The 16,593-nt window shown below is 52.7% G+C and overlaps 1 protein-coding gene across 6 annotated transcripts in view; it reads left to right on the plus strand.

The window, feature by feature from the left end:
* The window catches only part of OSBP2 (oxysterol binding protein 2), a 344,207-nt gene that overhangs the window by 315,125 nt on the left and 12,489 nt on the right, over nt 1–16,593 (plus strand). For all 6 annotated transcript variants that reach the window (XM_043529960.1, XM_037878931.2, XM_037878932.2 and 3 more), the window contains one exon: nt 14,459–14,579. In XM_043529960.1, the coding sequence (XP_043385895.1) occupies nt 14,459–14,579 (121 nt within the window). The remainder of the gene's footprint in view (nt 1–14,458; nt 14,580–16,593) is intronic.

Below are 16,593 nucleotides of genomic sequence, written 5' to 3' on the forward strand. Positions count from 1 at the left end.
CTGGCCCTGTACGTCCATTAACCCTTTACTGCTCTGTGGTCATGGCCATCAAGGGGGCTTGTGTGTGGCCCTTTACTAGTGTACCAGAGGTGTCCGAGTGGTGCTCAGGGGAGTTAATCTTTCCCTGAATTCAGTGGTATGTGACAGCAGACTCAGTACGCTGGGTGGCGCAGCTGGCACATTCCAGCCCTGGGAATACCCCAGCGTGTCTCCTAACAAAGCTCTTTGTATGGATCCCCACCATGAGCTCTGAGCAGTGTCTGAACCTGGGACCTTCACCGCCAAAGTACAGGCCTCTGGCACTCGAGCTAAAGGAATAACTCAATTAACTGGCAGCTGTAGTAGGCTGTTATACTCTCTGTGTACCAGCCATCTCCCTTTGGCTGGAGCCCTTGTGGTGAAAGCTCTGGCCTGTGATGGGATGCCAGCTGATTAGGGCCATCCAGCCTGCCCTTCTGCATTGTAGGTTGGCACATCAGCCTTCTCCACTCTTGGCCACTGCTGACAGTGCCCCGCCAACCAGTAAAGGGTGTGAGCAGGCTCCAGGCCACTTATTTAAAGCAGGGTCTTGTGCCCCACCCCCCGAGGCAGGTCACTGATTTCTAGCTGAGTGAATAGCCAGGAGTCAGTCCTGTGATGTTTGCCACTCCTCCGCAGCCCAGTGACCACAAACGTCTCTGCCAGGGGCCGGGAGTGTCCAGGCAGCCCCTGCCTCCCGTGCACCACGCTGCTCAGACCCCCCCAGTTTAACTGATACCTGTGTTCTCCATCCCTGTTAAACTATGCTACTTTGGCCTGTCCCCCTTTAAATAGTGCTGTGGTGAAGGGAGGGGATTGAGAAACACAATCCTCCTATGCCACAGTCCTCCTGGTCTCTGTGGGTAGTGTGGGCTCATCTGCAGGCCAGTACCCAGCATGCCCTTTGACTCTTTCAGCTGGCGGAGAGCAGTATGAGGGCACACAATGAAGGGAGAGAAACTTCTGTCCGTGCCCACAGCCAGGATTGGATAGCAGGCTGCAGTGGATAGTGCCGTCTGCCAAGGGGACTGTCAGGAGCCTATTGCTTTTAACACTAGTGTTTTGTGGGAATGATCCTGCAGTGGCCCCAGGGAGAAGGGCTGCAGCTCTCCGCCAGCTGCAGCCTCTGGTCTCCTGTTCTGGGCAGACAGAACCTGGGGCTCTAGTCATGGGACTTTTCACTGTGGGGCACCGGTTACTGGAGCATTGCAAGTAAAGCAGTTAAATACCTTGACCTCAGACTAGAGTGCATACAGATCATCTGATTCTCTTCACTAGCTCTATGCCAGTCCCCCAGCGGCCTAGCTAGTGGGCACTTCATTGCACACGCTCCTGATCTGCTGGCCTCCGCTCTCTGAGCAGAGGGAGATTTGCATAATGATATGCACAAAGGAGAAGGAGCAAGCTAGCATGTGAAAACTGATCTAACCTTGCAAGTAGGTCCTGAGTGCAGGAGGTGACCCAGTGTAACCCTTGCAGCGCTGCCTGCGTGCCTGCCTGCACGGGAGTGCCAGGTACAGTTGGAATGCATCACTAAAACGGCACACCACTGGGCTTCTTGTAATGCCAGCTTCTGCACTTCTGCACCTAGAGTCATTCTGTTGTTCCCACCTGTGTGTCATCCAGGGATCAAGCCGTTTGTTAATTCTGTGCAAGTGTGGATGAGCTGAGAGGCAGCTGTTGAAAACACAGGCTTTCGGTTATTGTGTAGTTACTAGTCGTCTTGGCAGAAAACCTGCCTTGTGCAAAATCTCTGCAAGAAACTGACCCACCATTTACCTCAGCCATGCCTGGGAAATCATGGGAGGGGATCGCTTTGCTGCTGGTCCTTCACCAGCCTTGCTGTGTCCGCTCCCCGGGACATGCAGGTGTCTGGAACAGCCATGGCTCCTGCGGACTAACTTGCCAGGGGCTAAGTGGCACAGCGGGATCATGCACAAAGCCTTTCTCTTCTGAAGACTTTGTGTCAAGTCCCAGGGTGGGAGGGATAGCTCAGGGGTTTGAGCATTGGCCTGCTAAACCCAGGGTTGTGAGCTCAATCCCTGAGGGGGCCATTTAGGGATACTAGCAGGCCCGTGTGCTTCGTGGTGAAATGTTTGTTTTCCTCTTAAAAAGGAGCTCTCCACATGTGAAGGGCCCCAGCAGCAGGACTAGGCTGTCTCCATGCCTATGGTCTGAGATACTGTCCTGCATCTACACCTCTATTGCTGAGAGGTAATTCTCCCTCTGTCTCCCGCTGTCACAGGGCAGTGCTGTTGCCAGTGTAGCAGGTGCCTCTTCCATGACCTTGAAAGTGATTGTCTTTCCATGCAATGGGAAAAAAACTCTGAGCAGCAACTGGCTGATTTAGGACGATAGGTCTGATAACGTGCGACTGCTCTGTGCGAGGGGGGGCCTGAGTACCCCGCACGCTGTGAAATGATAGCACAGCCGCATGGCACTCTCCCTATGAAAGGAGGCTCCTTCAAGGAACATTGTCAAATGAAGACCTAAAATGTGACCGGCCGCTAGGTGCAGGTTAGACGTTAAGCCTGGTCTACACTAGGAAATGAGGTCAGTATAATTATGTCACTCAGGGATGTGAAAAATCCACACCCTTGAGTGATGCAGTTAAACCGACCCAAACCCTGGTGTAGACAGAGCTAGGTCTATGGGCGAATTCTCAGGGAGGTGGAGAACCTCACCCATCGGCATAGGCTGCAGCATTTTAAGTGTAGAGCACTTAGACTGGGGCTCAGAGCTCTTCCAGACTGCTCCGGGCACCAGCGGGCCGGCCAGGGTTCAGGGCTACTCCAGCCGCTGGCCGGGGTTTGAAGCTGTTGCCGGCAGGCTGGCCGGCAAGAGCGAGAGAGTGGAACGAGCAGAGTGGGGGCGGGGTCTCGGGTGGTAGAGGTGTGGTGGGCGGCTAGCCTCCCCGAATGGAGGGTGCATGACTGTGCCCAGGTCTCTGGGCTTCAGATTCTGTGCTTCCTGCCCGCGATCCTTCTCCATCAGCGGCGACCACCAGTGCCGTCTGCACTGCCTTGGGGAAGCTCGTGTCGCAGCGAGGTGCAGTATCTGCTCATTGTTCCCCAGCCATAGTCGAGAAGGGCAGGAACGTTTTCTCTGCAAATACCCAGGCCGGGGAATGACCCTGTACATCGGCCTGATTCAGCAAGGAGTGCGCCTCCTGCTGCGAAGTGTGACTCTGGTGCGGGAGCATCCACCCCTGCAGACTCCACAATAGAGCCTTGTCAGGAAGCACTCTCATAAGCATGAGACTAAGTCTTCCACAAAGTGCGCTTCAAAGCCATTGGACTCGGTTGTAACAAGCCTACCAGCTCACCCCATGAGGACTTAGGATGTCCTAAGTCCCAGATGCCCGACAAGGAAGCCCCTAAGCACTGGGCTCCATCAGGACCAGTCTGTGTTCCATCGGAAACATCATCCCAGTCTCCTCCCAGCCTGGGATCTGTTGGCACCGATGAAATCTGATCACTGCCAACTTCGGATACCACCCTTCTCGCCGGCTGTGGTGGCCGGACAAACAGAACCCTTCTCACACCGAGGAGAGCCGAATCCGTTGCTGCCTATAGTGGGGCAGTTGCCCCACTTTGGCGGACAAAGGGTTAATAGCAGCCCTTGGAGGGGCTGTGCGGAACCCAGCCAATCAGAGAAGGCTTAGAAGCAGCCAGTCAGGGCCAGGCGGGGCCCTATATGAAGGCTGCAAAGCAGAGGAGACGGGAGTCTCTCCCTGACAAGCAGTGGAGGAGGACTAGCTCCCAGGGATACCACCTGAGATAGAGCAGCGCTGGGCAGGCTCAGGGGAGCGGAGGGAAAGCTCCAGCCTGATGCCTGCCAGGCTGAGGCCCCTGAACGGAAGGGCCGAGAAGGTGCAAGGGCCAAAGGGGAAGTGGCCCAGGGAGTGCGAGCAGTAGAGGGGAGAGAAGGAGGGCAGGACATGGCTGCTGCCAGAGGGTCCCTGGGCCAGGACCAGAGTAGTGGGCAGGCCTGGGTTCCCCCCTGCCCCCTTACACTGCACCTGGCCTTGGAGGAGCGTGGCCCTATGCAGACTGTGGCTTGCCCTGAGGCCAGGGGCTAGACTTTGGGGCTGCAGTTGGCCACAAGGGCAGGTGCAGACCGAGGACTGCGGATACCCCCAGAAGGGGGGAGAACCGAGCGGGGCACAGCCGAAGGGCTGTGTCCAGAAAAGGACACCACAAGCCAGGGAGCAACGCGGGTCCCAGACAGCACAGCAGAGCAGGCAGCGGGTGGGACACCACCCGCAGAGGGTGCTCCACGGCTAGGACAGAGCTAATTCCCGGAGCAACCAGCAGGAGGCACCGTGGTGGTGAGTCTGAGCCCCGTTACGCTGCCCCACGGGACATTTTCGCTCTCCCAGATCTGGAATCCCCTCCTCCATCAGGCCTGTCCGTTTCCAGGGAGATAATAGCACCTCCGAGAGACTTGACTGCTGGAAGGAGCTTATCACCCATCCCATACACAAAATACATCTACCCTCCAACGGCACCGATGGTCCTGCCACTGGAACCAGAACCAGCCTTTTGCTCATCGAGAGATTCTGAGCCATCTGATGAACCTCTCTTCCCTGACCCTGGTGCTGGTCCCAAGTGGGGCGGGGGCTTGGATACACTCAGTGAAGCCACGCCAGGTGCATAAGTATAACCGGTTTTATTGCTAAAGTATAATAAGCCTCCCAGCCTTCACGCATTACTAAATACGTGCTTTCCAGCAACCAAGCAAGAATCCATGCATACACCCCTTCTGCTACGGACAGTCCTGGACGCTCCTGCCTTGTTCTTGAGGGCTTGTAGCAGGTGGTGCTCTAGCGTGGGGAATTCCTGGGCACCCAGAAGGCCAAGGTTCACAGGTGAGATTGTTTGTCTAAAGCAATTCTCATAGCTGCTTTTAATTATCCCCTCCTTCTAAGGGGGGGCATATTCACGCACAAGCAGGCTCTGGCAGGAAACACTGCTGTTTCCTATTCCCACACTTTACAGTCTTAGGCCTTTCTTATCTCTTCACTTGTTTATTCAACCAAGCAGCTGCAAGCCAGCTCCCCCAGTCAAAGCCAGTTCACTACTAGCTCCCCCCAAACCATTCTGTAGCATCAAACCCAACACCTGTGTATCCACCACCACCCAAAAAACTCTCACAGACATGGGACCAACCTCCACCTCATCTAATGAGGAGCTGCTGGTACTCCACGCCATGGGGGGGCCCCCGCAACCACATGTCAACCCCTCCTACTGGCTGTACTGGGGCCTTGGGACCAGTACCCCCCTGCAGAGTCAATTCGATCTGCTAGAGACACCCCTTGCCTCCCCTCTAAGGGGACGCTCAGATCTGCCCCTGGATCCAACTGAGAAGGAGGAACATTACGGTCTGGATCTGGCGATTCTGCCGGAACCAGCAAGACTGCCATCGTCATCCCCAGAGGAACAAAATACGTCTACATCTCCTCCACCCCGGATGACTTCAGGCAGTTCCAGGACTTGCTCTGCAGAGTTGCTGGAGAGCTTCAGAATCCCCTCAAGGAGATCCAAGACTCTCAGCACAAACTCTGAGACATCCTGCACGCTTGCATACCCAACAGAATAGCTCTTTCTGTTCATGAAGCCATACTGGAGCCAGGTAGGACAGTTTGGCAGACCCCTGCCACCTGAGCTCCTACCCCAAAAGAAGCATTATGACGTGCCAGCCAAGGGAACAGAAGTTTTGTTTTCTTACCTCACTCTCAATTCACTGGTGATTCATGCTACTTCAAAAGGGCTTTACATCAATATTCTGGAGTTGCGAGCCGTTCAGAAGGCATGCGAGTCCTCCTTCCATTCATCCACGGTCACCATGTCCTCATAACATCAGACACCGTTATGACTGTCTTCTACGTCAGCAAGCAGCGGGGAGTGAGATCACCCTCCCTGTGTGCAGAAGCAGTCAGCCTCTGGAATTGGCATATCAGCAATCAAATCACCCTGTCGGCAGCCTACCTTTCTGGGAAGCAGAATGTGCTTGCAGATTCCCTCAGCAGACATTTCACAGTTGACCACAAGTGGGAGCTCCGTGATTCAGTACAGCGCAATATTTTCCCTCCATGGGGGACCCCAACCAGGGATCTGTTCATCTCTCAAGCAAACAGGAAATGTACCACGTGTAGCTCCAGAGGAGCCCTAGGTCACCACCCCCAGGGCAGCGCTTTGCCTCTTTCTTGGTTGGACCAGTTCAGCTTTGCCTGCCCTCCACTACCACTCCTGCCATGAGTTCTACACAAAATCCAGCAGGACAGAATGCAGGTCATCCTGATCGCCCCCTTCTGGCCCCAGCGGTTCTTTTTTCCCAACCTCCTACGCATGTCCTCCCGACCACCAGTCCTCTTCCCAGTATTCCCTGGGCTCCTGACTCTGGAATAGCAAGATCAAGCACCCTGATCGGTGTCTGCTGCACCTCAGGGCTCAGTGTTTGGATGGGCATCACCCTGAGAACGTTCATGCTCCACATCCATATGAGATTCTCCTCTTCAGTAGTAGCAAGGGCTCTACTAGAATATCTTACCTAGCCAAATGGAAACACGTCTCTTCCTGGGCACAACAAAGAGGTGTGTGATGGGTTCGGTCAGAGATCCCCTGGGGACTGTCAATTTCAGCACATCTGAGCCTATTTTCCCTGCCAGCTTGGGACTCCAGAACCCTGCCTTGTTGAGCCAGACATGCTAGCCTGCGTGCAACACAGGCCCAGGGTCTGGGCCACACCCCCAAAGCTGCAGACTTTAACCAAAAACAGCTCAGCAGGTTACCTGTCTCCAATACCCAGACACCCAGCTCCCAATGGGATCCAAACCCCAAATAAATCTGTTTTACTCTGTATAAAGCTTATACAGGGTAAATTCATAAATTGTTTGCCCTCTATATCACTGATAGATATGCACAGCTGTTTGCTCCCCCAGGTATTAATCACTTACTCTGGGTTAATAAAATCACTTTTGTTTATTAATGAAATATAAGAAGTAGGATTTAAGTGGTTTCAAGTAATAACAGACAGAACAAAGTAAGTCCTCCAAGCAAAATAAAGCAGAACCACATAAGTCTAAGCCTAATACATTAAGAAACTGATTACATGTAATATCTCACTCTCAGAGATGTTCCAATAAGCTTCTTTCACAGACTAAAAAGAAAAGGAGTACTTGTGGCAGCTTAGAGACTAACCAATTTATTTGAGCATAAGCTTTCGTGAGCTGCAGCTCACTTTAGCGAATACAGACTAACACGGCTGTTACTCTGAAACCTTTCACAGACTAGACTCCTTCCTAGTCTGGGCCCAATCCTTTCCCTGGTACAGTCCTTGTTAGTTCCAGCAGACATCTCAGGTGGTAAGCAGGGACTTTTTCATGACTGGCAGCCCCCTTTGTCCTGCTCTGCCCCCTTTTTATAGCTTTGGCACAAGGTGGGAATCTTTTGTCTCTCTGGGTCTCCACCCCTCCTCCTAAATGCAAAAGTACCAGATTTAAGATGGATTTCATTATCAGGTGACATGATCACATGTCACTGTAAGACCCCTAGTCTCCATTCTCCATGGGCTGGCCCACACATACACAGGAAGGCTTGCAAGTAAATAAACCATTTACAACCAATTGTCCTAGTCAATGAGAGCCATCAAGATTTTAAACCACCATTAATGGCCCACACTTTGCATAATTACAATAGGACCTCAGAGTTCTACTTCATATTTCTAGCTTCAGATACAAGAATGATACATGCATACAAATAGGAGGAATATATTCAGTAGTTTATAACCTTTGTTATGATACCTTACAAGAAACCTTTTGCATAAAGCATATTCCAGTTACATCATATTCACACTCATAAGCATTTTTTCATAAAACATGTGGAGTGCAACGTCACAAGGTGCTCCACCAGAGACTACAGCTATTCCTCTCCTTTTGGACTATATCTAATCTGTGACAACATCACCTTTGTCCATCAACTCCTTGCAAGTCTATTTGGCAGGGATCAGCGCATACCATCCACCTTCTCAGAGCTACTCCGTCTTCACCCACCCCCTGACCAATAGATTCTGGAAAGGCCTAATCAGAACCTTCCCACCTACTCAAAAGCTTGCTCCCCAGTGGGAACAAACCTTATTCTCGCAGCATTCAGAAGTTCTCCCGCCACCTTTGAACCTATAGCTACTTGCTCCATGCCCCTCCTTTCCATGAAGGTTGCTTTCCTTGTAGCCATCACCTCAGCAAGAAGGGTTGGAGAACTTGGAGCAGTGATGGCAGATTCTCCATACAGTATATGCTTTACATCGACACTCCAAATTCACCACTAAAATAGTTTTAGAATTTCACTGTAACCAATTCATTCACTTACCTGTGTTCTCCCAGAACTGCACACTTCCACAGAGGAGCAAAAGACTCCACTCCCTCGATGTTTGGCAGTCCTTGGCTTTTTACCTGCAGAGAACAAAACCAGCAGGCAGGCAATCCCGGAGGCTGTTCGTCGCTGTAGCAGAAAGGATCAGAGGGTGCACCATCTCCACCCAGAGACTCTCCAGATGGATCTCTGGCAGCCTTCTAGTCTGCATTCAGCTATTGAACTCCCCACCCCATGGGGCAAGAGCTCATTCCACCAGAGCGCAAGCAACAGCTATGGTGTCTCTTCAGGAGGTGCCCTTCCTGGACATCTGCAAAGCAGTCCTGTGGGGCTCCCTTCATGCATTTGCAAGATGTTATGCCCTGTTGCAGGACTCTTCTGCCTCCTTTGGGACAGCGGTGCTCCACTCAGCTCTACTGTCTACATCCTCCTCCTACTGAGGTACTGCTTGTCAGTCACCCACAGTGGAACACAGTAGGGACCATCAGTTGAAGAAGAGGATACTTGCCTGTAATTGGAGGTGCTTTGTGATGTGTGATCTGATTTGCAGTAGTGAAGGAAATGGAGAGGCGGTTGGTCTGCCCCGCCCTTTATCCCCTCAGTTGGTGGCTTGAGGTGAGCCAGGGTGCATGCACGGACCAACTTTCAAAATTCTCTGGCTCCAGGTGCATGGTGCACATGCATAGCCCACAGCAGAATGCAGATAGAGACCAAACATCTCAAATACCCTGTAGTACAGGTAAGTAACTTCCTCTTCACTGTACCTGAATCCAGACTTGCCTATAGCAGCACCCTGAAGCAATTCAAGACTGGTCTCCTCCTTCACTGTGAACGGTGTCATGCTAGATCACCCTGGTCCAGGCAGGCTTCACAATGTACTGCTCTGCAGACAACCCCCAAACGGGAGGGGGTCCGAGAGGGAGCTCGTACTGGATTTCATGTGTTTTAAACTGTGAAGTTTCAGAGCTTTCTCTTGTGGATCCTCTTGGCAGAGAGAGATTTACCTTGGGCGAATTTCCCAGGGCCGTAGCACATCCGGGGTGAACAGGTGAAGGGAGTGCAGATTCAGATGCATATTTTCACACAGTCAGTGCTATGAAATTCTCCTAGAAATGTATGTGCACTGCTCGCCCCCCGGGACACAGTGAACAAAGTATTGATAATCTCCGTGACTAAAATCCAGTTATCCAAATAGGATATTCTCTTGCCGGTTACAGAGGAATTGAAGGAGGAGATTTTGCTGTATTTCTCATTCGTAATCCAGTTGCTCAAGGGATTTGGGCTGTAATTGCATTGATACAAATAATCTCTTAACTCATTTAATGCAGCAGGTCTTTGGGCCTCCTGGCTGCAGTATGTTACAGCTGATGCACAGAGCTCACTGCACTGGAGACAGTGCAGATTGGCTGCCTGAGCCCCAGACTGGGGGCTAATCTGAAGGGCACTGAGTTTCTCAGAGTGCTGCCCTGGCCCTGGGGTTCAGTGGGGAAGTGGATGGGTTTCGATCACTGTGCTGCAGAATTCCCTTGGCGGTAACTAATGAGGCAGGGCTTTACTGCAGGGACTCCAATGGGAGGAGTGAAACGAGGGCAGAGGGAAGGTTGTACCATAGACAGGGCCTGAGACACGTTGTAGTTTTCTGACATCCCCCAGACAGTTATACAAGGAGCTGTGCCCGTGTTAGGCAGCCAGAGGGCGACATTGCTTATTATTTAATTCTGAACGTCCTAATGCCCTCAGTTCTCAGCTCCCTGAGGGCACCTCCCCTCTGCACAGAAGGGGAGTGCAGCAGCACCAGGACCCCTGCTCAGCTTTGAGGTGCCACCAGTGACATGCTGCCCATCCTTGGTTGGGTGAGGACACACTACTACCCCTAAAGGTGAGGAGGAGGATGGCAGCTTCCTCCAGGCAAAAGCTAAGGACGGGGCTGAGATACTTGGCTAATGGCTGCTGGTGAGATCTCTGTTGCTTTGGTGCACTGGGGCATCAAGACAGAGTGGGATGTTAGGCTGAGAAAAGGGCTGATTATTAAAGTACTGTCAGAGCAATAGGGGCCATTATATAGATGGGAAACTGAGGCCCAGAGAAACTAAGTGGCAGAGCAGGGAGTTGAACCTCGGTCTCCTGAGATGCAAGCTAGTGCCCAAACCCACGGGGCAATTCCTTCTCCCATCTCTTCCACCGGGGTGACTGTGCTGTCACCCCATAAGAGGAGAGGGCAGGGGGTGACTGTTCTGTTCCTTTGCCCCCGCAAGGAGTGTTAATTTCTGTCAGGAAACTGCCTTCATAAGTGGGAGGAGGTCTCCACGTCCAGCCTGTGTGTGCAGTGAGGGTCCGGTCCTCCTCCCTGCGAGGAACTGACCCTCCCTTGGCTTTACAAGCACAGAGAAAATCAGTGGCTGCCTGATAGTAAGGCAGAGCTATGAGAGGCGGCAGAGGGCATGCGGGGGGTTCCTCCCCTGATGCCAAGGCAGGGTTGGTAATAACGTGTGACTGACGAGGGCCCTGTCCAGGCCTAGACTGTGTATCTCTTTCTTTCTCCTGGGAGGATTTAGGCAGTTCAGACAGTAACACTTGTGTGACTTGTCCTGCCGAGCTGAGGACTGGAACCCTGTCTATCCATGGGAAGGGTACGGCCAGGGCGCCGCAGAGCCTGCTGACCCCACAGTATGTCCCAACCCTGCCCTGGAGGGAGACCACCTCTGGGGGGGAGGGAGGGGTCAGGAAGGGAGCTGAGTCTGAGCCAGTCAGTGCTTGGCCCCCTTGCGGATGGTGCTGGTGAGGAGGCTGAGCTGTGGTGGTGTCCCTGTGGCCTGGGTGCCTGCCTTCTAGGAGCTGGGCTGACGCCCACACCTTCTCCCATCTACTGGCTACCTGCGAGGCGCCTAGGCTTGGACTGGGTTTGGCTGGGCCACCTTGCAATGTGCTCTTGCTACCTGTCCCCCTCCTCACCAGTGTGCAGGAAGGCTGAGCTGCCCCCTGCCTGCTGAGGGCTGCGGGTGGCTCCCTACAGAGATAATTACACCTCAACATGGCACAGCTGAGGCCCCTGTTCCAGGGAAGCACAAGGCCCTAGCTCCCTCCCTGGTCCCCATGCAGCTGGGAGGGAAGGGAGCGGACGTTGGGACCCAAACATGGATTCCCACCTGGGAGCTGCTAGCACTGTCAGCCCCTGCAGCTTCTCTCCTAGTGTCCCGTTAAACCTCGCTGGGGCAGGTGCTCACCAGCCGCATTCTCCCCAGTGAGTCCACCCTGAAATCCCATCTCCTCCCCCAGACATGCTGGGGCCAGTTTCCTCAGAGTGCGGCAGGGGCTGCAGCGCAAAGGCCGTCAAAACAAGGTAGTGGGGTGGGTGGCGAGGCGAAAAGCTCTAGCTGAAGCGTACAGCTGTGGCTGCAGATCTTCCCCGCAGGCCGTCCAGCTGCCCGCTGAGGGGAGTCCAGCAGGAGCCGGGCCTGCCTTCGTCTCTGCCTGTCATTGCAGAGCCCTGTGGGGTTAGCAAGCTGCCTGCTGAGCAAGCAGCCCTTGGTCAGCATCCTCATTAGAGCCGGGAAGGGGAAAGCAGAGAGATTTTAATGAGGTTTCAAGAGGCTTCCACGAGCTAATAATAGCAGGTCCTTTTTGGGGCCCAACAGAGTGTGAGATGCCGAGACCCAGGACCCGATTCTGCCCTCGCTCTCACCGGGGTCAATAAGGAGGAGCTCCACTGACCATACCAGCAAGAGGAGACGTGGATCCTACCTCGTAGTCTGGAAACAACCTGCCCAGGTCCTGGTGCCTCCTCGGATCCACCAAGCCAAGGCGGATGGATCTGGCCACGTGGCGAGACTAAGGAACCTGAGGGGAGCGGAGCTGCCCCAAAGGGGGAGATTGGAGACTCTTCTGGGGAATAGCTTCATGGCAAGTTTAAATGGGAGGAGGATGGGTACCACTCCCAGTAACTTCTGCTCGAAGACTCCCCGCAGTCTCCGCAGAACTAACCTTAGAGCTGATCCTGTGGAGCTATCGGCATCTTAACTGTGCTTGGGACAATGTCCTCAGACAACTCAAAGCCTGGGATTTCTGCCCTCGGGGTCATTCCAGAGTTCTCCGGAAGTGGCACTGAGGATTTGCTGATGTAAAACTCCGAAGGGGCCAGGGTCTGAAATCCAGGATACAATATTTAGCAAGGCTTAGGGTAATTGTGGGCAGCCAGGTGCTTATCAGTCCCAGCCTCGAGCAGGTGGAGATCTTGATATCAAGAAAACTGTCTGGAAATCTCCTCCTCTGGATTCAGTCCCTTCCAGTCGAACCCATCCAGGCTGCAGATAGATGGACAGCACGCTGACTCATACGCATACGTCTTCCTGTGCCTGGACTTAGCTCTGGAGTTACAAAAGACCAGTTGTCTGTGTAGGCTCCTCCGGGGCTGGGTTAATGGGGTAGGTAATGCGGGGGGTGGGGTCTGTGTTTCTTGTCCCTGGGTGGTTGTTTGTTTTCTTTTGATTCCCCCGTTGGCATGAGAGGAGTCTGTTTGGTCTCTGCCGTGCCTTGGCATTGGGGAGCTGGGTTGGGTTTCCTTACAGAGCTGGAGTTGGAGGGTGGTGTGTGTGGGGAGGGGGGGGGTTACACTTCCTAACCATATTTAAAACCAAGAACGGATCATTCAGGAGCAGGGGCTGGGGCCATGAGATTGAGCGTTTTGCTGTTGTCTGCTGGCACCGGTTCTTTACTTTGAAAGATGCTGGGTTGTTTTTATAGCTTCCGGGACTTGATAACAAGTGCTAGCAAGTCCTGGCAAGATCTCTCTGCTGCTGGCTTGGAGTGCTCATGTGCCAGCACAAGGAGTTGCCAAGGCAGATGTACTGCTTGCAGTTGGAAAGGCTGCTGCCCCCGAAGGGGAACCTGCTCCTGCTCCAGTGTCCGTTGCTGTTGTGCTTGTTAGTCACAGAGATTAGTGAGTGTAAATGTCTTGTTGGCACAGTGAATAAGCAGCCGCTGCTTTATCATGAGAGAAACAAGATGGGTGAGCTGACGTCTTATTGGACCAACTTCTGTTGGCAGAAGGTACAAGCTTCTGAGCTACACCAAGCAGCAACCCCAGCAATATTTGGGTACATCTGTGAACCCCGAGTGTGCAGGTGGCGAGTTGCTCTGTGTCGCTGTGTGTTCCTGGCCAGCCACACGTCCCCGCTGAAGCAGGACACCCTCTGCCCGACACACCTCACAAGTGCATTTGCTCACCTGGTTATTAATGACCCGAGCGGCCTCCTGCGATCACTCCGCAAATACGAATAGAGCCATGCTGGCTGCAGGGAAGGAGCCTCTCCCAGGAAGCGCGAACGCTCGCAGTGCCAATCCACACACAGGCCGCAGAAGCGATTGCCTCCTGAACTCTGTGTAAATGTTTAAGAAGCGCAGCCCCACGGATCTAAGCATTTGCGTGTCTAAAGGACTTCCCAGCTAAACCATTTTCCATGTGTAGGATTCTACTTACCATGTGCATCTGTGATTCACGCAGCTTGAGGAGAGGAGAAACCTCAATTCTGAAGGGCTGGGGGGGTCCCTGTTTACAGTTAGTGTGACAATGACAGGAGGGGGTGTGGCTCTGGGGACCCCTAAATTCTGCAGGGCTGTCCCACTTCAAATGACTGTATATAGATGATTAGGGGACAGGGAAATGTAAGGTCAGAGCATTAAGACCAGGAGGGGAAGAACCCTGTATGAGAAAACCCATGTAGTGTCCCTGAGTGGTGTAGCTGCCTGTCCTGTGAGACGGGGCTTATCAGGCAACGACTGCATGCTACCACCCATAGGCGGGCAGGGAACACTGTGTCTTTTATGGTGCAACGTCGTAATATCCTTCAGGAAGTCAGAACGCGTCACGTCCTCAGTTCCAATGCCAACCCCAGGTTGTCCCCTCCCACTCTGAGTATTGCTGCCTGGATACCAGAGTGCCATACAAACTGTGAAGTAGATCATGGCCCGTGGGCCCCTCTCTCCTGCCCACCTGTTGGGGTGGGACGTTGTTTCCTGTTCTGAGCCTTTCTCCCATGGGTGTGACGTTGCTTTCTCCTTATGTCTCACAGGTGAGCCATCACCCACCAGCTGCGGCCCATCATGTGTATTCCAAGCAAGGCTGGACGCTGTGGCAGGAAATTACAATTGCCAGCAAGTTCAGGGGCAAATACCTCTCTATCATGCCACTGGGTAAGTGACTAGCCCAGATGCTGAGTGTTAACCCCTGGGTGCTTGTGCGCTACTCAGAATGTTTGGCTAATACCTGATCCCATGGGGATCACATAAATCCTGCAGAGGGTCTGAACCGAGAATCATAGAATATCAGGGTTGGAAGGGACCTCAGGAGGTCATCTAGTCCAACCCCCTGCTCAAAGCAGGACCAATCCCCAACTAAATCATCCCAGCCAGGGCTTTGTCAAGCCTGACCTTAAAAACTTCTAAGGAAGGAGATTCCATCACCTCCCTAGGTAACGCATTCCAGTGTTTCACCACCCTCCTAGTGAAAAAGTTTTTCCTAATATCCAACCTAAACCTCCCCCACTGCAACTTGAGACCATTACTCCTTGTTCTGTCATCTGCTACCACTGAGAACAGTCTAGATCCATCCTCTTTGGAGAGGCCAAATTGGACTGATCTCCCTTTGCAGCATGTCCGCAGGGAGAGACACAGGCGCTGTAAACCACCAGCCAGGGGAAACCAGGCAGATCTGAGGGGTAGGAGGAGACACAGATGGTCCAGATTTGCGTGTTCTCTACATGCAGGGAAGCAGGGCTGTCCTGTGGCTACCACTGGAGTCAGGGTTCCTGGGTTCTTTTCCTGGCTCTATCACTGATTGACTGGGACTTTGGGCAGTTCACTTAGGGTGGGATTTTCCAAAACCGCTAAGAGCACAAGTTGTATCACTGCTGAGTCACACAGGGACTTTTGGAAATCCCATTCTTAACACTCTCCCCATCTACAACATGGAGATGATGGTCCCAACCCCACAGGGCAGAGGGAAGGTTTTGTCCAAAGCACTAGCTTCTGCCTTATTCAGTCCCTGCTTCCCACCAGACTCTAGCCAGCAGGGGGCGGCGATACACAAACACTACCCAGAACGCCCAGAGCAGTTCTCAGGCTGTCAGTCTCTGGGGCACTGCAGAGTTGGTGGGTTCCCGGCACAGACTGTGGGATGATTGCGAGTCAGGCTGAAAGAGTCGGTGGCGCTGTTTGATGGCTTTGGGATCTGGAATGGTTCCTAGTGAATGTTTCTTTCAGTTACAGAATTTCTCCCTAGACCCTTTGGCCCTTTCTCATTTCAGTGCGTGGAGCTGACTTGTTCTAGTCAGTGGGCATCTGGCTTCCTGCTGGCTTCTGAACTAGTCTCTCCTTAAATTATATTTAAGACACTTAACATGTCTAGGGGTTTCCTCTCCGTTAGTTCAATGCAGTGAAGCTCTGGTCCTGCGTTTTCCCTTACGAAGCATTTGCTCTGGGTCAGTATCAGACTTTCTGCACTGGCTGTTCCTTTTTGATAGTTCTGTATCTCAGAGCTCTACCTACCGCTTAGTCCAGGCCTAACAAGCATCACAGATGGATGCGGCTCCAGTTACCTGATGGAAAGATCTTATCATAGAATCATAGAATATCAGGTTTGGAAGGGACCTCTGGAGGTCATCTAGTCCCACCCCCTGCTCAAAGCAGGACCAATCCCCAATTAAATCATCCCAGCCAGGGCTTTGTCAAGCCTGACCTTAAAAATATCTAAGGAAGGAGATTCCACCACCTCCTTAGGTAACGCATTCCCGTGTTTCACCACCCTCCTAGTGAAAAAGTTTTTCCTAATATCCAACCTAAACCTTCCCCACTGCAACTTGAGACCATTACTCCATGTTCTGTCATCAGCTACCACTGAAAAAAGTCTAGATCCACTCTCTTTGGAACCCCCTTTCAGGTAGTTGAAAGCAGCTATCAAATCCCCCCTCATTCTTCTCTTCCACAGACTAGACAGTCCAGTTCCCTCAGCCTCTCCTCATAAGTCATGTGTTCCAGTCCCCTAATCATTTTTGTTGCCCTCCGCTGGACTCTTTCCAATTTTTCCACATCCTTCTTGTAGTGTGGAGCCCAAAACTGGACACAGTACTCCAGATGAGGCCTCACCAGTGTCGAATAGAGGGGAACGATCACGTCCCTCGATCTGCTGACAGTGCCCCTACGTATACAT

Source organism: Chelonia mydas, chromosome 15 (genome assembly GCF_015237465.2).
Source record: "Chelonia mydas isolate rCheMyd1 chromosome 15, rCheMyd1.pri.v2, whole genome shotgun sequence".
NCBI classification, from domain to species: domain Eukaryota; kingdom Metazoa; phylum Chordata; order Testudines; family Cheloniidae; genus Chelonia; species Chelonia mydas.